Genomic DNA, 23,610 nt, shown 5'->3' with positions numbered 1-23,610 from the left:
TGAATACAATATTTAATACAAAATATCACATCTTTATTACACATGGCAATATATTAAATTTGTGTATCTAATATGTATTAGCCTATACGGATCAATTTATATGAACACACATTATAAGATAGTTGTATTAGATGAATATTGATTATTATGGTATTCATTAAAATAAATTGCTTTTGATAAGAAAAAGTTATCATTACTTTTTAAGAATTATGTTACAATTATGATGTTATAAACTTGAGTATACATGAATTTTATTTTGTACTTTTGAATATTAATCACAAAAAGATACTTAAAAATCATGGCACTAGCTCATTTCTTTTATTTAAAATGTTAAAATCTGAGTAATTGTATTTGACTACTATGTATTTACCGTTTAAGTAATTATATATTTTTGTACAATATACACATAAGTTAATATACACATCAGTTAAAACATTTCATACCCTATTTGTGTATATTTTACATATCCATAAGAACATGTTTTTTTAATTTTATAGAAATATTAAAATTCATTTTCTTTCAGTAAAACATATGGTACAAATGAAATATAAACAATATATTATTACGTTTCACATAGCCAATCACAAGGTAGTTTCGGCATTTTATTTGCTGGCCATGGAAGGTAGCCTGCCGTTTTAAAAATCCAATAATCATAAGATACTTTAGCTATCAAGCTTATCAATAGCACAACTTCTGTAGCAATAATATAATAAATATAATCTGTCCAATCACCAGGATAAACGCACATTTTTGAAGGTTCTAAGTCAACAACTTTTTCCTTTACATTTTCGCACAATACTTCATCGGAATCTAATATGCGAGTTTGTAACCATACCTGAGTTATAATATATAACATTAAACATTAGAAAAAATGCAGATCAATATTAAATTATAGTCAAAATATTACCTTTAGGTACTTGGCCGTGTTACAATCACAATGTAATTCATTTCCTCCAAGCTTCACTAATCGCGAACTGATAAAACTTTTGTCATGAGTATTAGGGCTTAAAATGTATGTTGGAAGCTGTGCATTTAAAATATCATGCATAATATTGAAATATTCTTATTTACTACTTACCAAACTTCTTTGAATTCTACTTACAGATTTAATTTTATTGTATCGTAAACTAAGGAAAGCATAATTATCTAAAAATTTGGACCCTTCTAATTTATTTATAGACGATATATGATTATAGTCTGCATAAAACTCTCTTATATCTTCATAACATGGATTGGTACTCAGATCATCTAATGCAGTGATCTATAACAATTAATGATAATAATAATAACATATCACTTAATGATATAATAAAAATGATAAAAATATTATTTTCGTATTATATTTTTATATAATTAATCTTTAATTTTTATCGATGAGATAAGCATCAACAAATAGCAATCAAGTAAATTAACATACTTTATTGATTTAGACAACGTAAAAAAATATAATATTTACGTACATTATTATATGATACATTCAGGGATATAGTATTGCGTGGTAATTTTTCAGGTAATTCGGTAATTTGAATTCCGCTACAATCTACATTTACCGCTAAAGTCGGTGGTTTACCTTCGACAATATCCAATCTTTTGAAGTTGCATTGACATTGCCATGTATCACCTTTTGGACATTCTGTTTGCAACTATCGACCCATGAAATAAAATTAGATAATAAATATCATGTTAGAATGTTAATTGAATTGCTACTTATATCGCATGATACTGGACTCTAAAAATATAATTTTTGTCTTTAAACTATTACCAAACTAAGATATCGAACTTGTTTCAATGGAACTTGTTCTGTAGTGTTGAACCAATGCCAAGTCTTACTAGCTGAACATACAGTTTCATTTTCATGATTGAAATTAATTTGCTTTTCTCCTGTTTTATTAATATATTGGTAAATGTCATGACACCAAAGTGTATTTGTTCCTAAACATAAAAGCTATGTTATATCTTAAACAATCTGTACAATGTTGATATTGAAATCTATCACCAGTTCCTACTTACCTGAAATATCAAGCCAAAATTCTCGGCCATTCATTGTATTTAAGGCTGGTAAATGTGTGAGATTATTATAAGACAAATCCAAAGTAGTGAGTTGAGCTAATCGAGTAAGTGAATTATTCTCTACTTCAATGAGAGCATTGTTTGAAAGATTCAAGCAAACTGTTGGTGTCATCATTCGAAATTGTCCCTTCACTCTATTAATTTTACCATCGGTAATTGCAAGTGACTTTAGCCTTCTCCACCGAATTTCACTTACATTGAATACATCCAATGTTGCATTTCTTATATGTATGTATGATATGTTTGATGGAAATCCTGTAATGATCAAAATATTATTAGAATACTTGCAATAAACCTTGAAACATATGTCAAATACTTGTACATGTAATGTATCAATAAAATAATCGTATTTCACTTGTCATTAATATAATTTTATAATAACCTGCACAGGAAAGTTCCAATTCAAAGTTCTGAACATCCAAGTTGCAACAAAGTACAGCATTGCCCTCGGGATTATTATGGGCCAAAACAATTTTCTTACAAGAACATCGAGTTGTTTTAACATCAGGACATTCACTAGATAGCCGGTAAAAGCATTGTTCTAAAAGACCATCAGATATCCCAATAATCGAAGTTGAAGAGGATGTTTGTTGATCTTCTTCTGTCCTTGCACTTGCTACACCAGCATATAAACACACCATTATGGCAAACCACTGCATCTGCAAATCCAATTGATCCTTTTAAAAAAAATATTAATTAATTAATAACTTTATACCTTACACAGTTATTTTAATACGCAAATAAAATGCAAATTTTTCATTATAAAATTAGCACAAATATTTCCACTGTGACAATATATTAAATTAAACTTAAAACAAAATTTTTTATCATACAAAATCATTAACATTTCATAATACATATATTGTTAAAATTAGTAATTCAATTGTCATAATACTTTGTTGTCTAATAATATTAATATTAACAACATTTCTCAAGTCATAAACAGAGATTGAACGCCCAAATATTACTTAGCTTATAAATAAAAAGAGAAAGTTTTCATAAAAATTTCATATAAAAGTTACTATTATTATTTTACTTATAATTGAACTTAATGCTAACAATTACTTATCTAATTATAAAAATAGTTTGTATTATTTTGCTGCTGCTTCTGATTTCTTATTTTAATAAAAACTAATCATAATAAGGGTATTGAAACAGTACAAAATTTAACACAATAATTTAATTAATGTAATGTCGTTTTAATTGGATTCTATGTAAAATATTACATATCTTCGTAAGAAGATATAAAATTAATTTTCTTTTCGCAAAATATACGTTTACTATATTTATTCACATATGGGCTTATGAATTTGTATAATTAAAAATAAAAATTGTAAGTAAGACAGAAAACGTATAACTTAAAAATCTATACGTTGTAAAATAAAAATCTATCCTTTGGAAATCTATCTCTAGTTTTCGCAAAAATTAACTGGAAACGATATTGTAATTGTATTTTAAAAAAGGATTATATTCATAATAATTAATTGATAAAATAGTGTATTCCTATAATTTTACATTAACTAAAAATATTAGTGCTGTAACGTCATACAGATTTAGAAATAAATACGAAATAAACTGTAAGCATTTCAAGTTTTCGTAAGTAAAAACTTCATTTTCATGGTTTAACCATGTTTATAAGCAAAGATAAAGTATACATATATACACATACGGTCATACAACATATTGAAAAGAAAACTTTTTGAAAAATATGTATATCATATAATTTATTCGTTATTATAATAAATTTTGGATACAGTTAAGGCTGCAGCAATAATTTTAACAAAGAATGAAAACTAATATCGAAACTTACTCTCGAACATAACTCGAACATACATTGCCGTGTTTCACTGAGAAAGAATTGAAAAAGTTACTTATTATGTACATATATATATATACATATGGATAAGGCATGGGATTTATACTTAAATTACTAATATCGAGTAAAAATTTGAAAAAATGTATTTTTTATTCAAATTTCAGTTACCTTCATCTTGCACAGTTTTATAATAAAACTGGCAAAAAATTCTTCTACATTGCGAAGTAATTTTTAAGTTGTATTGTTTTCCATTCGATGTAGAACAACGTTATGTATGCAACTGATAGAGATAACTCACGGATAAAAATAATCACAATTGAGAATAAACAAAATTTTGTTCCTGTGTAAGAAAGGCACACATATTGCGTATTCGCACTAAAAGAATGTGGGTAAATTAATTCGTTTAGCAGTCTCCGACACTTTAGGTCATACAGGTCGACCTATTAATGAATCAAAATTGGTTAGCTAGTGGCAGAACGCGTCGCTTATTACACTCGGTGGCCCTGTACAAACGATAAATTACTCCATCACTAGAATCACTGTTATCCTCCTTTCCTAACTTTGCTTTCATCTTTTGTTTTTTTATGTTTCTGATATTTAATTATTTACATATCTACATATCATGTAATATACCCAGTAGAATAATAAATATTACAAAAATGTTCGTAATCTAACATTCCATTAAATACATATGCATGTATGCTTCATCTTAATTAGTTCTTATAAAAGTTAAGTATTAATCCTGTGTACATACATATATATATATACATAAGTACATATATATATATATATATACACATAAGTACATATGTATATATGTATTATGATGTTACTACTGACTATTAATGTAGTTATATAGATTTGTAATATTTTTCATTTCTGTGACATTCATTATTTACAATTAATCGAATTAATAACATATAAACAAGGTTCGGTCTACACGCGCTTTAACATATCTAAATAATTCGAGAAATTTATTACATTTCGATTAATCAATTTAACGTTGTTTAAACATATTTTACGCTTATATTAGGTAACTTTATGAACTATAAAAGAAATATAATGTATAATTAAATGTTAATTTTCAAAATTGAAAATTCCTAACGATAATGGTATTTACGTATATATATGAATATACGATACCAAGTTATTGTATTGTGATGCTTAAACAAATAATGTCCTAACAGTTCCTAATAACTATGAAATAAGATGATAATGATTCAATATTCAATACAATACCATTAAATCAATCGCATAAAAATGTTCAATATGTAATCAATAATACAAATATGTTACTGATATTTATTTCTTACTGCACAAAGTACGGATTATAGATCTGATCTTTCTTACTGCATTGATGGTAAAAAATGATTGAATCTGTTGGATAATTGTAAAAACAAGTTGGTGAAACTATTTACATTATTATTAAATTCTTATTTCTTCAAAATATAATATAACTAATGATATCATTTTATAATTATTTAGCTTTGTAATTAGAAATATATGTATGTATATAAAACATAATATTTAAATAAAGTTAAGAAATTAAATTTAACACACTTCTATTTTCTTCTAAAATGTTATTTTCTTTTAATATTACTCAGGTTCTTTTAACAGAAGAATATAATGATTTTAAATAACTTAACAAATAGTAATAAAATTAATATATATAATATATATATATTAATATATATATATGTTGACATATCTTTTTAACAAAGTAATTTTCTTGTGGAAAAATATCACTTTGGGAATAGTATAACTCTAAATTTGATTTCCTCTTTAATTTAACATATTAAAGTTTGAAAATTAATAGCTTGGTTTCTACAAATTTGTATGTTTACTGTCCTAAATGACAAGTGACAAAGAAGAATAGCAGGAGTAATTGGTCATGATTAAGCACATATTAAAGACAAAACGTTATCCGAAAGTAAAATTAAAATTAAAGATAAAAATTTCTATTCCATTAGACGACAAATTAATATAATATATAATATAATATTTTAGGTGATATATTTTTATGTGTTAATCGTAGAGAGTCTTTTAAGTGAGTTAACCTTCTTCGTATCGAATAATCTTTGCATTTTGCATATACACTTATTGCTGTTTGTCAGTGTTTTAAGATGGCGGACTTAAACGAGAAGTTGTTAGCAGAACTCCTCAAAAAACCTGGAAATAATGTATGTGCGGATTGTGGGGCAAAGAGTGAGTGGGTTTTCTAAGAAGCATTACCGTATCGTAATGTAGAAGACATTAACGGGGATTTATTTTATTCTATTATATTACAAACTATTCACTAGTTGAATACGAAATCTTGTTTTCCTAACTTTATTCAGGATAAATCCCAAAATAATTTAATTATAACTCTAGTATTAGAAATGATAATGTTGAAACTGTTATTTTTATTTGCCTTTACTTTGTTACAACTAACTGAAAAAATTTGCTTTGTACAACATCGTTGTTCTAAAGTGATATTATTAATTCAGCAATTAGTTTACGTTTATGCATATAGTATAAGGCTTATGATGTTGTGTGATTACAAATTTTTGTATGAATTATATTTAAAATAGGCAATATTGTATTTGTTTTAAAGAATCTTGAAATTGTTTCATTTGGAATGCTTTTTATGTAAGGAATTTAAAGGTGTCGCTATAATATCTGGTACCAGTTCAGTTTATAATTGTATATAGTAATAAAGAGATTTCATGCATCTAGATTGTGTTACTTCTTACGTTTATTTACCTCTCTTGCTAAAATCTTTTTGGAATGATATATAGCATTATGTGTTATTCTTTTAAAATGAGTAGCTAGCTTGTTTTGTCATTTTAAAAGTAATGCATATCATATTTCTTTATTTATTGAAATCTTTTTCACAGTCACATGTGTTTATGTTTATCTATATTTGAATAAATTATAGCTACGTCAGAAAATCAGAAAATAAAATATTTTCATAAGGTTAATCGGAATTAAATTCCAGATCCAGAATGGGCTTCTTATAACATAGGAATATTTGTATGCACAAGGTGTGCAGGTATACATAGATCAATGGGTGCACATATTTCTAAAGTTAAGCATTTAAAACTGGACAGGTGGGAAGATTCTCAAGTAAATAGAATTAGAGAAGTTGGTAATATCGCAGCTAGGCTTCATTATGAAGAACGTGTACCTCCATGTTATCGCAGACCAAATCCGGATGCACCACAGTACGTTGTTATATATGTATTTGTAACAATAAGTTAGAAACAAATATATTCTAAAAATCATCCTTTTCGATTAACAGAGTATTGATAGAGCAATGGATAAGAGCAAAATATGAAAGAGAAGAATTTTGTCATCCAGAGAGGCAAAATCATTATGTGTCAGGATTTATGGAAGGATTTTTAATGAAACGTGGTAAAGAAGATTCGCGATATCATCCTCGAAAATTTGTTCTTTGTGAGGCAGATGATACTCTCAAGTATCATGTTAAAGAAAATAAGGTTTATGAACATTAATTATAAATATTTATTTAATATTTGGTATGTACTATTTCTATTCTTACCAGTTTTATTATGTTTTAAGGAACCCAAAGCTGTCCTTAGAATATCGGAGTTAAACGTGGCTTTTGCTCCTCCTAAAACTTGTAATCAAAACAGTCTACAAATATCATTTATGAAAGATGGAACCACAAGACATATCTATGTATATCATGAAGATCCAGAAGTAATTACAAATTGGTATTTGGCAATACGATGCGCTAAGTTACATCGTCTGCAAGTTGCATATCCAGGAGCAACCGAGGCTGAATTACTTTCACAACTTACTAGAGACTTCCCACGTGAAGGGTTTTTATGGAAAACTGGACCTAGGTATACGGATGCTTACAAGAAAAGATGGTTCACATTAGATGGACGAAAACTAATGTATCATGACGATCCCATGGTCTGCACATACTTATTTACTAGATACAAGTATATTATTACTATTGAAAGATAATTAATAAGTTTATTTTGTGTCAATTTGAAGGATGCACATCCAAAAGGTGAAATCTTCTTGGGACACAGTTCAGATGGTTTTGCAGTAAAAATAGGAGTACCTCCGGGTGCAAGGGATCAAGGGTTTTCATTTACTCTTGAAACACCAGATAGAACCTATCTCCTTTCTGCTCAAAGCGATGATGATAGATCACAATGGATAAGTGTAATTCAAAAAGTGATAGATAAACCACTTACTCCACAAGATGCAACTGGTAAGTCTTACCAAAATAAAGAGAAAAATTCAAAAAAGGGAAAGTTAAAAACGTTGCATAATGTTGTTTTTAATTAAACGTTTACAGTGGCAGCACGTCTTATAAGAAAACGCACAGCCAGTGGAACAATGAATATATTTTCATCTACAAGGTAGGGCTGGATCCCTCTTAGGTGCCTTTCCTAATTGTTAAAAGTGAATATTAGATGAACCAATTAAGTCGTTTTATTAAGACTGTTGAGGAAGTAGATCAATCGATCCGATAGCAAATAGATAATGTTTTGTAATCGCACAATGCTATCGAATGCCGTACGCATATTTATTCATAAAAATACACGTTATATCTTATACATACATATAACGTTATAAAAAATACTTTTTAAGTAAACACGATGTAATTTTTAATATTCTCGTATGATCATTATCAACAAATTTAGAAAGTTTAATATGGTCAAGTAGTAAATTCAATTGATCTAAATACATATATCGAATAAGTGGTTCTTTCTGATAACATAATATGAAAATGAAATAAATATAACAAAGTTGATATACTCTTTGAAGATACTTTTATCTTGAAATGCTTTTTGCTTACTGTCAAATCAAGGTGACAGTATTATATATTACATTATGAACAATTTTTACTTAATAATATTACTATGTAATATTTATTTGCGGATTAATGGAAACGTATAAAATTCTAACAAAATACATAATATCCTTCTTGGAAATTTAAACTAAGTATTGTATAGTAATGTAATGTGTGGAAAAAAGAAGTAACGAAAGTAGAGCATACTGAATGAATGTCTAAATGTTTAAATTTTGTTCAATACTTGAATTCAATATTATTTGCAGTATTTTTGTTCTGTGATGATTATCAATCACTTAGATTTCCAAAATAAGTGTAAAACTATAAATAGTGCGATATTCTATATGGAAGTAGTAAACTTCCATGGCCTATCCTTTTATGCATTCTTTTATACAATCACAGTAGGTATAATGTAAGCTAAATCAGTGAGATTCTACATACATAATGGTACATACATACATATTGTGTTGCTACAAATATATGTATTATATAATTAATATATTATAACATTTATATGAACAATATTTATTATAGAAACGTGAAATGCATATAATCTTTCATTGCCTTGAACATGAAATAAGCTTTTTCTTATAAAATACATGTTTGTACAATGATCAAATCTTTTTCATAAAACTGTGTCAAATGAAGAGACTAGTTCATTTTACATACATATATGTGTCATGAACATACATGCAAATTAAGAGTAATAAAAATATTTTACTTGTTTCAAAAATGGAAGGTAATATTTTCATACTAGTGCATTGTATTATTGAAAACACATTTCAATGATAATAATAGTATGAAATTTTTCTTTAACGTGATATATCTCTTTTTGTATTCCAAATTTAATTCTATTTAAAAGTTAAAAGCAATATTGGAATATTATTTGTTTACTGATAGAAATCGTATTGTTATATCGAAATAATGTGATTTCCTCCCTTCCTTGTTTCAGAATATTTTCTTTGCAATACTAATCAGAGTATTACTTATCTATTAGATTAAATATCAGTTTGAGGGTGTACATTTTCTGTGAAAAAATGAAAATATTTTCCTAGATATAGCAATATCCTATATATAGCAATTCCACTATGCATATGTATAACTTATATACATCATATATTTAATGTTGATTACTGTATATACACTAAATTCACTATATACATATAGGTGACTTATTTATTTCACAATTTTATCAAGTTTTTGATTGGTTTATATAAATTAAAGTTGGAAATTTTTATTTTTAATGGTTTGGAATATAATAATTATATCATAAGGTAATCTTTAATTTCTCCTCGTAAAAATTGATAACATTGCAACAGAATATTCCATTAAATTACTTGTCATAGTGCAATTGATTGTAGCTTTCCATTTTCGAATGTAACATTATATTTACTACAATACATATTAAAAATATAAACGCGTTATACTTTTACATTTCAAATTATTCTGGCACTTTCTAATATTAAGCTAATGAGTTTTTTTACGGAACCTACATGAAAGAAATTAAAAATATTTCAATTATTAATGCCCTTAATGCTCTTTGACAAATACTTAAGTTTACGTATTATATATATTAAACTAAACTAAATTACAATTATTTAAATATGTCATGCTCATTGTTATACTAAGTTTTTAGTGAACTTTAACATGCAGAAACAAAGATATTAACGCAGGAAATCAATATTTTATTTGATTATTATTACATTCGGATATAGGTATACTTTTCAAATAACAGAGTATGTTTACCCAACAAAAGGCTGCGATACTAACGAAGGAGACTCGTAGTGCTGATGGTACTAGTAGAAAATTTAAAAATTGAACTGGTAACCAGTACATGCAGGAAGTCTAAAAATAAAAAAGAAATCCAACTAGATTGAAAACTAGAATCAATTGACTGTTAAGAATAAAATAATTTAAATTACCTTGAACGTTTGCAAAAATTTTGCTTTACATTCATCCAATGGATTCGATTTACCCTCCATCAAACTCATACCTAAAACATTAAGGAATATGATAACGAGATGTGTAATGTTATTTAAAACGATTGAAAAAATATGAATACTATATATAAAATTAATATATATATGCATATATATATGTGATACAGAGAAATTGAATACAAACTGATGAAAAACAGCGTAATTAATGGCGGTGTAAGAATAAATTGGTCGACCAAAAGTTTTGTGAGGACAATTTTTATAGTTTGGCCCTTATAAAATATATCCAACCATTTGTACCTGATGAAAACACAACATTGAATAATTTAATTGATTTTTAGTCGATTCTTAAACGTTAGCTTAAATGTTAATTTAAAATTAATAAATATTATGGAAAGATATTTTTTATGGAAAGAGATTATTTTATCATGATAGTTCATGATAACATTGGCATTAACAAATACAATACAAGCAAGTTTTGCAAATCACAAAATAGAATAAGCTCACCGAAGGTGACAAGTCGACAGAAGACCAGCGTGCCGATGAATGCAATCGTGCGATCGTCATCCAGTGGACAGACAATTTATTTCATGTTGATATTTATAATAACAAGCGTCTACGAAAGATCAACGTTATCAAAATCAAATAAAACCAACCAATTACTTGACAACTTTTTTATATATCGATATAGGATTTATATATATATATATATATATACATAATTCCTTTTTTAACTTTCTAATATCAATATCAAGTGCTTTAATTTTTAATATCGTTGTCGTTATTGTTGTTATTGTTATTATTTATATTTTAATTTATTTTAAATGTTCAATTTCTATTTAAAGAAAAAATATATTTGTATGATCAAAAAAAATTTAGTCGTTTAACGATATTGTAATTATTAAATTAGACATTTTCAATAACTTTCGTGTTCCATTTGTTACAAACACAATTGCATATATATGTATAGACACATATATAAGCACATATGCATATGCATGCGCTTAATACATAAAGTGCCTTACTATGTAACCAGAAAAGCATAATGTGATAGATGATAAGTGATAAAAACGGATAAATAGCATAAAGCATTGTATAAAAAGATAAAGTGATACGCGGTACCATCCATGTAGTATAGGTCCTGCAATGAAACAACCATAAATAGCATATCGTTTAAGTTGAGCCCAATTGTAACTTCTCGATTGCGCTGAGTTATTCTCATCCAATAAACCCAACTTTTGATTAAAGTTTCTTATCCAAAGAGATAGTGGTTTCTTAATTTCAAGTGTGTTTGTCTCTTCAATGTTTGCTGATACCGGTGATAATGAAAACTACAATCGCAACAATTAATCAATTAAAAACGTTAACAAATATTATACAATAACATATTTTTGTGATATAGTAGTATATATTATACTACTATACCTTTCGTAGTTGCTTTGTCTTTCATTTTTATTGAAGAAATTTGTTTGTTATTCTGTTAACTTTCTTTATATATGTATTCATTATATGCTTCTTCTGTATATATTGTTTATTTTTTACGTAATATTATTTTTAGTTAAAATATTTTCCCTGAAATTTTCATCCTTTCAATCGTATACCTTGATCGTACAAAAAGAGATATTACCTTGAATATTTTACTATAAGTTTGTTGTGCGAATTCAGCACCGGTATAAAAAGAACCGTATATCATTGAATTGAAGAGTAATGGTCTTTTCTGCGCGGAACTTTTCAACTTTTGGAATACTTTTAATAGAGACATAATTGTGAAAAGTTTTCCACAGGTTTCCAATTTCAATTTCACTTCTGCTTTATTATCTGAAATTTGATGCGTTATGTTACATATATAAAAATGATAAGATTTTTTAATATAGATATTCAAAGAATTTGAAGCAACGAATATTATTAAGAATTCTAAAAATTCTAAAATTTGATTATAACGAACATGGTACAATTAATTGGAACTAGAAATATGTATCTACTATACATTGCAATATTATCAGAATTATTTTCTTCTTTGTAAACTCACCGTGCTCATTGTGTAACGAAATTTATTATCATCGATCACTGAAATTTCGGTTTTTTACAAAAAAGTAAACCAGCAAGTGATTAATACGTAGTTAAATTATTATTTAGGCTCTGCACTATCTAAATATAATTGCAGGAGATACATTGATAGATGTAGATAGAATAAGGCGAAGAAGGCAAAACGGTGCCGCAATGCGGTATATTCTTACAGGTAATAAAGTAGGAAAAATTTTTCCGAATTTTCATAAACGCAATACTAATGTAGAAATCTGGCGAATAATTCTTAGATATCTTGTAAGAGGAATGCAAAAGTTAATTGTTTTAAATTTAGAGTTTTTTTGGGTCAAACAGTTTCTTATCTTATACAACGTTTGTTTTTTATACTTATACCTTCTTCCAAATCTGTATACGCGTTGAAATATAATACATATCTCCGCGTACGTGTTGAATAATAGTAGATAGCTGTCGTCCTTCGGTACACATTTTCTAATCCGTTTCTGTTTCAAATTATCGCTTAACCTACCTACGATCTTTTTCGAATATTATACACTTTTTTATTCTACAATGATTAGAAAGAACATATTCCGAAATAATTACATAAATGCACTTATCAGGGAAAAAAACTTATAAACTTGAAAGAATATCTTTAACTTCTATCACTTTCATTGTTGTTGCCAATATTTATTTGCATATTGAGTAACATTTGCAGATTTTTGTAATAGTTTTCGAATAACAATAATTATATATATATAAATAACATAAATTAAATATATTATATAACAACACTATTATTTTTCTATATTTGTATAGAGTTATAAGACGAAGATGTACAAAGATAGATGCATGTAAATTTCAATTTGTATTATAATTTAGATAACATAAACATTCGTGCTGTAAAAAATCTTTCATCTTAAATAATCAATAAAGTTTTCGAGCCATTCCATAATGACAAATCGACATGACAACAAGATTCATTCAGTTTAAGTCTATTTTTCCGTTATTTTTAGGCAAACTTTTTCTACGTTATCAATAAAATCAAACTTAATGTAAGCGAACGAAAAAAGAATAAAGTGTAAATAAAGTTAATTACTTACGTATATTTTGGATTACATCAAATATATTATTAGATATATTTTCAATTAATTGAACACGTAAAAAAGTTTTACGTTCAAAACAGCTTTTCGTCGAAGTTGCATACACCACACACGTGTAGTCAACTATGATCACTTAGAGACAATCAAAAGCAATCACGGCTTAGTTATGTCAATTGTAACTAACTACGCTATTGAGAATTATTTAATATCATAAAATGATATAACATATTAGTTACAAATGTTTGAACGTTTTTAGAATTCCATGATTTAATAATTCGTGATATAAGAAAATTATGAAAAAACATTTAATACTACTGATTCTGTTATAAATATATTACAAATCATGGACAGGGTTATTCTCTCTCTCTCTCTTTATCATACTCTTCATAAGTAATTACATCCATATTAGTGTCAGAATATAACCAGTCTATCCAATCTCGATTTACTATTTTTTCAAAAGTATATTCTTGGAAAACTTGGCTTCTTTCTATCTATTTTACAATATAAATTATATATATTTTGACAATAAAGTATTATTCCTATTAAATGAATACTTTAAGAAACAGGTTACCTTGTGAAATCCCAATTTTTCGAACATTTTTATACTCTTTTCATTGTCAAATTTAATTTTTGCAATGTATTTAGTGACATTTAATACGCTGATTCCTAATTTGAGAAAAGTATTTTAATTTTTATTAAAATAAAAAAAGACGCATAAATGACAGAAAAAAGAGACATCATAAAACATATACCATAAAGAAGCATTAGAATCATAGCTTCCCAACCTCTTTTTTTTCTCCTATAAGTAACATTTGCTATCATAATTTCAACTTCTGCAGTATTTGGCTGATCTGATTCGTTAAAAAATAAATTTGTATCTCCAATCATAGCTTCTAAAAAATTCATTGATATTGATACATAATGAAAAGAATAGTGTTAAACATAGAATAATGTTTTATGTACCTATCTCGTTTCCAGATGTAGTAAAAACAGTTTTTTCCAAAATGATAAAAGTACATTCTAAAACAAATAAAAATATATCAGCAGTAGAACTGAACATGTAGTTTAAAAATAAAGTTACTTACTGTCTTGATCCTGATGCCATCGCTGTTGCATTTGAAATTCTTCTTCCAATGTTAACATCTCTGAACCAGTAAAATATCGTAATTCTGCGGACTTCATCCATTCATGATACCTGAAAATAAACTAATATAATACAAAATGTCAGTGATATTAAATAATTATTGAAGAACAAATTATATTAATTTGCCAACTATTTCAAAGAAACATAAGGAACGATTTAAAAATGGCGGATATTTTTGCTAACGTAAATTGATGTCGACAATCGATAACAGGTAAACGATACCAGCCTTTCAACGTGCTTCTTCTTATACGGTACTAAAATTACATTCGATCCGATAATTTTAGTACACTCGTTGTCTCTCATGGCACAAGATTAATTAACATCAAAATTATCGAAGAAATGAGCCGATTGAGAAATTTAAAACTAAAGAGGTTACATTCGCTTTCCTGCCATATTGGATGCAGAGCTTGCAACGATATGATCTAGAATCCCGAAAGAGTAAACTTATTTTCTTCAATCTCTTTTACTATTTGTAATTTGTCAAAGAATAATTGCAGCACTGTGAAAAGTTTAATAGAAAATGGCTTACAATTTTCCGGGTGTACCAGCGGCCGCTATGCCACCAATGGGTATGCTTGAAAGTCATAACCATATACTTTACATTATAATACATTTACATCTGTCGAAACACGTATTCCTTATTACTGTATTTAAAGTTTCATTTATCTTATTATAATTAGAAAAATCCTCGTACTTAAGGATATCATGTATGTCTTTAGGTATAGGACCGATGGGACCTCTTGCTCCAATCGCAGGTCCACAAAGTTTTATGGAGTTGGCAGGCCAAGGATTTCCTCCTTTACCTCCACCGATACCACTGCCAGGAATGAATGATTCTCCATTAGAATTTAGTACAAATAAAAACCAACCACCGGTAGTTAGAGAAGCTTCTGAAGATAATAGTGATAAAAGAAATGAAAAAAGTGACATTCGACGTGAAAGAGAAAACCGAGACAATAGAGATAATCGAGACAATAGAAGGTTGTTTTCTCGCTTACTGTTTCACGTAATTAAGTTATAGAATTGTGTTAACATCATAATCATATTATGCATTTTTTCTGCATTTATTATATTATACAATATTTTTGAAGTAGATCTAGAAGTGATCGAAGCGATCGAAGGGAACGTGATAGAGAAAGAAGGGAAGAAAGAAGTGAAAGAGATAGAAGAGAAGAACGAAGACCAGATGATCGAAACAGTATAAATTCTACCAGTAACAATAACAGTCATACTAGTAATTCGAATAGTAATGAAATTCCATCATCATCAAATACTGGTAATACTCCGAATTTGGGAACACAAATGGAACAAGCAACAGGAGTTTGGGGAATGGGAGTAGGATATCCAGTGATGGGAATGGGTCCAATGGGTCCAATGGGACCTATGATGAGTGAAATGACACTTGGGCCACATATGGGTCATACTCATAGTTATGGGCCTATGAGTATGGGAATGATGTCACACGATGGTAGTATGATAGGTGCACAAATATTAGGACCAGAACAAATAATGAACGATGCTGCCCAAATTATGAGTGGTGCCTTACCTCCTCCACCTACAACGCCACAAGGTACCAAAGAAATTATACATTGTAAAAGTTGTACACTGTTTCCACCAAATCCAAATGCTCCACCTCCAACAACCCGTGAAAGGCCTCCAGGATGCAGAACAATTTTTGTCGGAGGTATTTTCAATTTATTCTGTCTGTATATTGTACACAAACTCAAAATTAATATAAAACTAATAACTTCTTGTAAATATTATCACGTAGGTTTGCCGGAAAACATCACGGAAACGATTATTCAAGAAATATTTGAGCGATGCGGAGAAATAACTACTTTACGACTTTCTAAAAAAAATTTTTGTCATATACGTTTCGTACTGGAGAGTAGTGTTGATGCTGCAATTTATTTATCTGGATATAGAGTTAGAATAGGATCCAGTGGTGACCCTGCAAACACAGGCAGGCTTCATGTAGATTTTGCTCAGGTTTGTACATAGTGCTCAGTATCTTTTAATATATAAAAAATTAAGTAAATACGTAAATACTAGTTTATTTACTTATACCGTGATAAAAAATATAGGCTAGGGATGACCAATATGAATGGGAATGTAGACAACGTCAACTACAGAGAGAACAACGCCACAGAGAAAGAGTTGAAAAAGAAAGACAGAGGGCACCGTCCAGTCCTCCTCCAGTAGTACATTATACAGATCATGAAGCATCAAATATTTGCGAGAAAATTAAGCAGGACGATACTTTTATGAAAGCGGTGCAAGTAAGTAATTATCATTGTGAACGTATTTATTATGTAAAATATTTTAAGCGTTGTTAAGCGTTTCTGCAGACTAAAACTTTTGAATTCCAGAAAACGCGTTCTGTCACGTTACAAAACAAGCGCATTAAATCATTCCAGGTTGTCGTAACATGGCTCGAGCGTGGAGACTGCACCAAACGCAACGCTAACACTTTTTATTCGATGATTCAGTCAACGAATTCTCACGTTCGAAGGTTACTCACAGAAAAAGTCGCATACGAAGAGGAACTTCAGAAGGCAAAGGAACTTATGAAAGGAAGGATGCAAGGACTCTTAATACAATGTACGTTTTTATAAACTATATACATGTTTATATATATATTTTTTTCTATAACATGGCTCTGTACCACTGTACATTATTTATGTACACAAGAGCAAATCTACATACATATTGCTTTACCTGGTAAGTTTTTTTACCATAAAGTAAGGGTCCTAAAATTCTTTAAGTATTCGATACGAGAAATGATAAAATGCGGTTGCATCAGAATTTCGCTTATCTTGTAATAACAGAAGTGCGTACTTTCTGTTGTTGTATATCTAGTAAATTCTTAGCTACTACCTATTAGCTAAATTAGACTACACATATATATATATAATAAATGCAGAATTTATTGTTATAATAATTGTAAAAGTACGTCACTTTTGATATTAAAGATTCTGACATTTCCAATGGCAAATACATGAAATTAAATAAAATTTTTAACATTGAAAGTTACATCGTCGATCGTTTTGTATCGAATCTCAGTTGTGGAAAAATTTCATTCTTATTAAGATCAGAACATCAGATGTATTGTAAGAAATTTATTATGTAACGAGTGTATTGTGGTCAATGCACGATCGGGACAACTCGATAGAAGGATCAAAGACAGTAGGAGAAAATAAGGTGGGTGAAGATATCCTGTCTTCTGATTCTAGGCTCTGATGATTGAACAAAAGAGCACAAATACTACAAAAATTCATTTTATAGAAACATAGTGTACCTAAAAATTGCATGCTTGCAATGCTAAGGATTAAGGGTGATGGGCTAAATATTCGTTGCGGAGATGACATTATGCTATGATTCTCAATATAGTATATTAATCTATCAGTTAACCTGATGTAGCAATTTTATATGAATACGATTATAATACAAGTAGTCGACAAATAGCTTAGTGTATTATTTAGTGCAAAATAAGACATGTGGAATCGTAGCGTAAGATCATCGTTTTAACGTCGGAAGCCTCTACATGTTGTAAGTTGTTAGGAAAATAGTGCAGATTTTCTTAAAGAAAACAAGCACTAATCGTGACCCATTGAAAAGACTGATTGACAGCCGAATTGCAACACCTCCGATAAGGATCCCTGATCGACGGTGAAAGCAGTTTTTGAAAATATTATTTGGATAAGTAATTTCATGATTATTTTCTATTGCTTTATTTGCTATATAGAAGATTTTCCTAAAGACAAAAAAAGTGAGAGATAATAAATATTCAAGTAACATTAAAATCACAAATGTATTTTGAAAAGAAACGTTCGAATTTGAAAGATATAGAAAAATTGTTGAAGGGGGTACAGATAACACTTGCGATACTGTGACTGAATATTGCAAAGAATATGTCAAAAATGTGTATAAATTACATGACATACGCGTGATATACACTAGATGATTTTAACGAGAGTTACGTATTAGATCAACACGAATGTAGAGTTTAAAGCAGGGTATACAACAGAAGATTTGTTGTGTTTTTGTATGCAACATGCGACCATGTCATCAACAGTCAGTCAGATTGAACGCGTCTTTACTGCGGCCAGCCACAAGAAGGTCTGGGATCACTTCACAAAGGCTCAACGGAAGAACATCGAAATGTGGAAGAAACAATCCTCGGTATGTATTTGCATTCCCATGTTAGTAGCCCGTGTCCAGTATGTTACTTTTTTTACAATTAGACAACAGTAATCATCGACAAAGTCTTACGAGTCACAAAGCGCTTCTTTATGCGAATGCACGTTCATCCATGCGCCAGGCACACGCGTTTTGCAAACACATTTTTTCAAAAAGGAAGGTAAGTAGTGATCAAAGAGTATGAATGACTTTGTTGCGTCTTGTCAGACATACTCTATACAAACAATGTATAATTGATGTTTAAACTTTTTGGGAATTATGGAACGTGAAAGGTAAAGAATAGACTTTTTCATTTGAATTGGCCAGGTACCATTGACTGGAGTTTAAACAGGTAACAATCGAACCAACAACAATTTCTAATCTAAAATATAATTTTCACTTTTATTAAGCGGATTTCTCATCTTACGCTAATACAAATGAAATTGTGAGAACAAGGACATAGATATATAGTTAAGAAATAAACCTATTCATTTTTGTATTTTAAAGATAGGTATGCTTGATCGAGACACATACAACCCCTACACACGTATACACAAAGGCATATCATATATGCCTTACTATACTTGTTTTCTTATTAGTTTGTTCTTTAGTTTGTTTACTTCTTTATTTATGTAAACTATTCTATGAAATTTTACTCAGGTAAGCATCTTTTGGGTGATTTCTGAAAACATCAATTTTTATTTAAGAAGTGAACTGTCGTCATCCATTATAAGGATTATCTTATGTGCATAATATTTAAACTGACTTTTACATTATAGAAATGCATTTTTTGAAATACATTAGATTATGAGAAATGGTTGAAGTTAAAACTATGTTCTATCAACTTTTTACCTATAGTGATATTAAAAAAAAAAACAGATATATACATACATATGTATGTGTACATATATATAAATATATATATATACACACACACACACATACATATGTATATATAGGCATGTTTTTTGATGTTGTCTTTATTGATAAATTTGAATAGGGATGAACTCAGTGATGATTTTTCATTGCAATAGGAAATTAAAGCAGTACAGCTGGAAGAATCTCTAATGGAAGGTGAAGGAGAAATGGAAGTTTCTGACTCAGAAGAGGAACCACAACGCAAAAAAACACGCAATCAATCGGATGCACACAATGATATTGAAAGATTACAAGTATTAAAGGAGGAAAATGATAGTCTTCGGTGTCAATTAGAGGCATATAAAAATGAAGTATGTGATGACTTTGATTTAATGTTTAAGTTGTAATGCGAGAAAATTATTATAAAGAAAAAGAAATAGTAAAACAAACAAGAATACATTTTTATTTTATTTTGTAGGTAGATTTGCTAAAATCCGAAACAAAAAGTGAAATAGATGCGAAGGATAAACAAATGAAGATGTTGCAACAAACTTTAAAAGGCATGCAGGAACAATTGATGCAATCAAGGAAACAACAAGCACAAGATGACCAGAAAATTAAAGATTTAACTGTCAAACTGAATGCCACGAAAAAAGAAGAACCTCGTGAGAGCGAGATTATAACGTTAGATAAAGATGATGACGTCAGTGAGGAGCCCCGAACTCCGAAGCAATTAGTCTTAACGTCTAACTTCGTACAAATTACCCAGAAGGATGCCAAGCTGATAGGTAGTTTCCATGAATCATTCTATGAATTTCCAACTATTTCAAATATTATTTATTTGATAAATACATTTTTTATGATTATAGGATTAATAGCAACCTTTTTACATATTCATCCATTTGGTGCAAGTGTAGATTATTTATGGTCCTATTTACAAAAAATGGAACCAGGTATCAAACCCAATGAAGTAGAAGCACTGATGCAACGATTTCCTCAAGTCTTTAAACAGGACTTATTCGGAATCGGAGCGAACATGGAAAGGCGTTGGCAATTTTCAGGTTTTAATGTTTACCGTAATCACTGATTCATATGTATCGATGATTATCTTTGAGAAAATTAATAAGATATCTATTAAAGGATTTTGTAATACCATCATGTTATGGTGTCTTGTCATGTTAATTTTCATTGTGATACTTATAATTCTTGTAGCGAGACTTTACTTCGCAATGTCGTCCTTGAGCAAAACACTTGTAAATAAAATTAAGCAATTTCAAATAATCTAAAAGAAAATGACTGTATTTTTGTTTGAAAGCTTAAAAGCAACATATTACTTAATAATATAAAAATTGATTTCGGATTTCTTATAAAAAAATTCATAAAAATGAATATATCATTGACGTAAAATGAAATTCGAATTAATCTTACCTTAAGTGATGTCTTAATTTAAAATAACTATAAAAATATAAAAATTCAGGAAACTAAAGTTTTATATTGAGCTTTCAAGTATAATTTTTACAATTAACGCAAATAAGATGAAAAATGATTAGTTTCCTATTAAATATTAATTTTATTAAATTTATCCTTAAGTGAAATAAGGCTTTACTTATTACCAAACAAATTATTTTTATACTATTTTTTATCTCTTGATTTTCAAGTTATTTAAAAATCAATTATTTATGTACATATTTTCAAATACTTTCGATGTACACATAGAAGCAGTAATCATACTTTCAATTTAGTTACTTAATTTCTATTTAATTAAAAGATTAATTGTAAAGCATTTTACCGAAAATAGTATTTTATTAAAACAAGTAAACTACATTTATATAACTTATAAAAATCAAGGTATCTATATTTAAAAAATTATAAAGTGTAATATTGGCGTCAAGTAAATGTATAAAAATATTATAACTTCAGCGAAATTGCTTATATATATACAAAGCTAAAAATTGAATTTAAATAATAATTACACGATTTATCTAAGTTTTCATTTCAATTCGGTCTTATTGGTAAAATCTCTCCAATTCTCTTTAGCGTGCACTAAACCGTATGTATATAAGTGCATACATGTATATGTGCATAAGTGCATATGTATGTACAGTATCATCAACATAACTTGGAACCTTCAAAAATGACAACATGGTCACATGTACGCTTATTACACAATCAAATACGTTGTTGTTAAAACTATAATTAATTATAGAAGAGAACACAGGGGGAGTTTGGTATCACTGACCACTATAACGCATGATTTTTACTTGAAAAATGATGGTATAACGTTATAACGTAATACGTTATATGGTATAACGTTATGACGTATTACGTTATATGGTATAACGTTATAACGTATTACGTTATATAACAAAACGTTATATGATATAGCGTTATAACGTATTACGTTATATGGTATAACGTTATAACGTATTACGCTACATGGTATAACGTTATAACGTAATACGTTATATGGTATAACGTTATAACGTATTACGTTATATGGTATAACGTTATAACGTATTACGTTATATGGTATAACGTTATGACGTATTACGTTATATAACATAACGTTATAACGTATTACGTTATATAATATAACGTTATAGCGTATTACGTTATATAACATAACGTTATATGGTATAACGTTATAACGTATTACGTTATGTAACATAACGTTATAACGTATTACGTTATATAATATAACGTTATATGGTATAACTGTAGTAACGTATGGATTCTTAGAGTAAGGACAAGTAATGATGTTATATTTAGGGTTTAGTGTAGTTTAATAAGCGATACTCAATAACAGCAGGACCGACTACAATATCGTCGTACGTCGAGTCACACTCTGTGATCTCTCAACTCACACTCCGCTTCTCAACTAACTCTGGCCGTTGTAGCATCTCTTTTGTCTTTTGCTAGGCCCACCGCACAGGTGTTCCGCAGTCGCTCGTAGCCAGAGTCAGGTAGGTCTTTTCTAACGAAACTAGGCACTTGAAAAGACTGAGGACACATTAATAGACCCGACAGCGCCTCGGCTCTCGCGACATTGTCTATAGTTAACTCGATGTTTCTTAGGCCATTTTCCCCGATACTACACTCGGCCATCCTGCAGTAACATCTGCCCTCAGATGTTGTGTTCATTCTCGCTGTCGTCGGGTGCGTCATCTTCGGCGTTCAGGACCCAAGGCTTCATGAAATCGGCAGACGTCGATGTGTGCGCTGGTCCCTTATGCTCCCCTACTTTCTCCATGGTGTAGCGGTCATTCCGCATGGCTCGCAATACCCGGTACGGACCCAAAAATCTGCCTCCGAGTTTTAACTCTGAGCCGAACTGGGTTCTCTTTATGGCCACTAGGTCCCCCCTTTGGTACTGCTTCGCACTCTTTCGTCTTTTGTTGTAACTTCTCCGATTCTCTTCTTGAGTTGCGGCGATCTTCCTCTTTGCGTCCTCACGTAGCTTGCGAGAATCGACACAGACCCTGATGGAGCTATCTTTCTTTCGGACTACAATTATAGGACTTGCATACTCCGAGTCTGATGGTTTAACGACGCCTTCGTTTGTCCACAGCTCCATCAAATCGTCCACTTCCCCTTTTTCAGGCGGCGCCAGTCTTCGCGGTCTTCGTGCTACGGGTTTGTCGCTTTTCGATACGCTTTTTGAAGTTACTCCG

General features: G+C 29.2%; 4 protein-coding genes across 10 annotated transcripts; 2 read left to right on the top strand and 2 right to left on the bottom strand.

The window, feature by feature from the left end:
• Nucleotides 1-229: 229 nt before the first annotated feature.
• Nucleotides 230-4,457, bottom strand: LOC117233918 (protein halfway). Of its 6 annotated transcripts, none has more exons than XM_033494648.1 (9): nucleotides 4,055-4,457; nucleotides 3,881-3,917; nucleotides 2,453-2,747; nucleotides 2,011-2,325; nucleotides 1,763-1,932; nucleotides 1,461-1,643; nucleotides 1,103-1,261; nucleotides 908-1,024; nucleotides 230-835 (listed from the first exon to the last, which is right to left on the bottom strand). In XM_033494648.1, the coding sequence occupies exons 2-9, from the start codon at nucleotides 3,899-3,901 to the stop codon at nucleotides 563-565; spliced, it is 1,533 nt and encodes a 510-aa protein (XP_033350539.1). In that variant the 5' UTR covers nucleotides 3,902-3,917; nucleotides 4,055-4,457; the 3' UTR covers nucleotides 230-562. The 6 variants fall into 6 exon arrangements, with proteins under 6 accessions (XP_033350539.1, XP_033350542.1, XP_033350540.1 ...); XM_033494651.1 differs by having other exon boundaries at nucleotides 2,453-2,729; nucleotides 4,055-4,456; XM_033494649.1 differs by lacking the exon at nucleotides 3,881-3,917 and having other exon boundaries at nucleotides 4,055-4,456.
• A 1,279-nt stretch (nucleotides 4,458-5,736) lies between these two features.
• Nucleotides 5,737-9,212, top strand: LOC117233753 (arf-GAP with dual PH domain-containing protein 1-like). The gene is made up of 7 exons (XM_033494312.1): nucleotides 5,737-5,933; nucleotides 6,001-6,091; nucleotides 6,864-7,089; nucleotides 7,167-7,365; nucleotides 7,448-7,807; nucleotides 7,892-8,114; nucleotides 8,202-9,212. The coding sequence occupies exons 2-7, from the start codon at nucleotides 6,010-6,012 to the stop codon at nucleotides 8,267-8,269; spliced, it is 1,158 nt and encodes a 385-aa protein (XP_033350203.1). The 5' UTR covers nucleotides 5,737-5,933; nucleotides 6,001-6,009; the 3' UTR covers nucleotides 8,270-9,212.
• A 1,151-nt stretch (nucleotides 9,213-10,363) lies between these two features.
• LOC117233754 lies at nucleotides 10,364-15,262 on the bottom strand. Its single transcript, XM_033494313.1, has 10 exons — nucleotides 15,129-15,262; nucleotides 14,844-14,953; nucleotides 14,722-14,778; nucleotides 14,511-14,651; nucleotides 14,330-14,424; nucleotides 12,278-12,353; nucleotides 11,759-11,945; nucleotides 10,824-10,936; nucleotides 10,622-10,692; nucleotides 10,364-10,544 (listed from the first exon to the last, which is right to left on the bottom strand). Exons 1-10 carry the CDS (start codon nucleotides 15,203-15,205, stop codon nucleotides 10,377-10,379), a joined length of 1,095 nt encoding a protein of 364 aa, XP_033350204.1. The 5' UTR covers nucleotides 15,206-15,262; the 3' UTR covers nucleotides 10,364-10,376.
• Nucleotides 15,088-21,217, top strand: LOC117233752 (ecto-NOX disulfide-thiol exchanger 2). Of its 2 annotated transcripts, none has more exons than XM_033494311.1 (10): nucleotides 15,088-15,471; nucleotides 15,622-15,883; nucleotides 15,997-16,586; nucleotides 16,674-16,891; nucleotides 16,987-17,181; nucleotides 17,320-17,503; nucleotides 18,978-19,084; nucleotides 20,116-20,310; nucleotides 20,418-20,727; nucleotides 20,809-21,217. In XM_033494311.1, the coding sequence occupies exons 1-10, from the start codon at nucleotides 15,423-15,425 to the stop codon at nucleotides 21,024-21,026; spliced, it is 2,328 nt and encodes a 775-aa protein (XP_033350202.1). In that variant the 5' UTR covers nucleotides 15,088-15,422; the 3' UTR covers nucleotides 21,027-21,217. The 2 variants fall into 2 exon arrangements, with proteins under 2 accessions (XP_033350202.1, XP_033350201.1); XM_033494310.1 differs by having other exon boundaries at nucleotides 17,272-17,503.
• The last annotated feature ends 2,393 nt before the right edge of the window (nucleotides 21,218-23,610 follow it).

This window comes from Bombus vosnesenskii, unplaced genomic scaffold (assembly GCF_011952255.1).
Source record: "Bombus vosnesenskii isolate JDL3184/JDL3185 unplaced genomic scaffold, Bvos_JDL3184-5_v1.1 scf7180000013299, whole genome shotgun sequence".
In the NCBI taxonomy this organism is placed as follows: Eukaryota; Metazoa; Arthropoda; class Insecta; order Hymenoptera; family Apidae; genus Bombus; species Bombus vosnesenskii.
This window is presented reverse-complemented; position numbering and strand designations above follow the sequence as displayed.

Bases quoted from the DNA above. Each gene is read 5' to 3' on its own strand.
- LOC117233918 (XM_033494648.1), bottom strand. From the start codon at position 3,901: ATGTTCGAGTTATGTTCGAGA. The intron at 1,262-1,460 runs GTACGTAAATAT...TAATTGTTATAG, and splicing joins TGAATGTATCATATAATAAT to ATCACTGCATTAGATGATCT. The intron at 836-907 runs GTAATATTTTGA...ATTATAACTCAG, and splicing joins ACACGGCCAAGTACCTAAAG to GTATGGTTACAAACTCGCAT.
- LOC117233753 (XM_033494312.1), top strand. From the start codon at position 6,010: ATGGCGGACTTAAACGAGAAGTTGTTAGCAGAACTCCTCAAAAAACCT. The intron at 7,808-7,891 runs GTCTGCACATAC...GTCAATTTGAAG, and splicing joins TGTATCATGACGATCCCATG to GATGCACATCCAAAAGGTGA. The intron at 8,115-8,201 runs GTAAGTCTTACC...AAACGTTTACAG, and splicing joins TACTCCACAAGATGCAACTG to TGGCAGCACGTCTTATAAGA.
- LOC117233754 (XM_033494313.1), bottom strand. From the start codon at position 15,205: ATGAGAGACAACGAGTGTACTAAAATTATCGGATCGAATGTAATTTTA. The intron at 14,954-15,128 runs GCTGGTATCGTT...GTTTATTTTCAG, and splicing joins AAGAAGAAGCACGTTGAAAG to GTATCATGAATGGATGAAGT. The intron at 12,354-14,329 runs GTAACCTGTTTC...AGTTCCGCGCAG, and splicing joins AAAAATTGGGATTTCACAAG to AAAAGACCATTACTCTTCAA.
- LOC117233752 (XM_033494310.1), top strand. From the start codon at position 15,423: ATGGCTTACAATTTTCCGGGTGTACCAGCGGCCGCTATGCCACCAATG. The intron at 15,472-15,621 runs GTATGCTTGAAA...GTATGTCTTTAG, and splicing joins GGCCGCTATGCCACCAATGG to GTATAGGACCGATGGGACCT. The intron at 17,182-17,271 runs GTAAGTAATTAT...TTTGAATTCCAG, and splicing joins CTTTTATGAAAGCGGTGCAA to AAAACGCGTTCTGTCACGTT.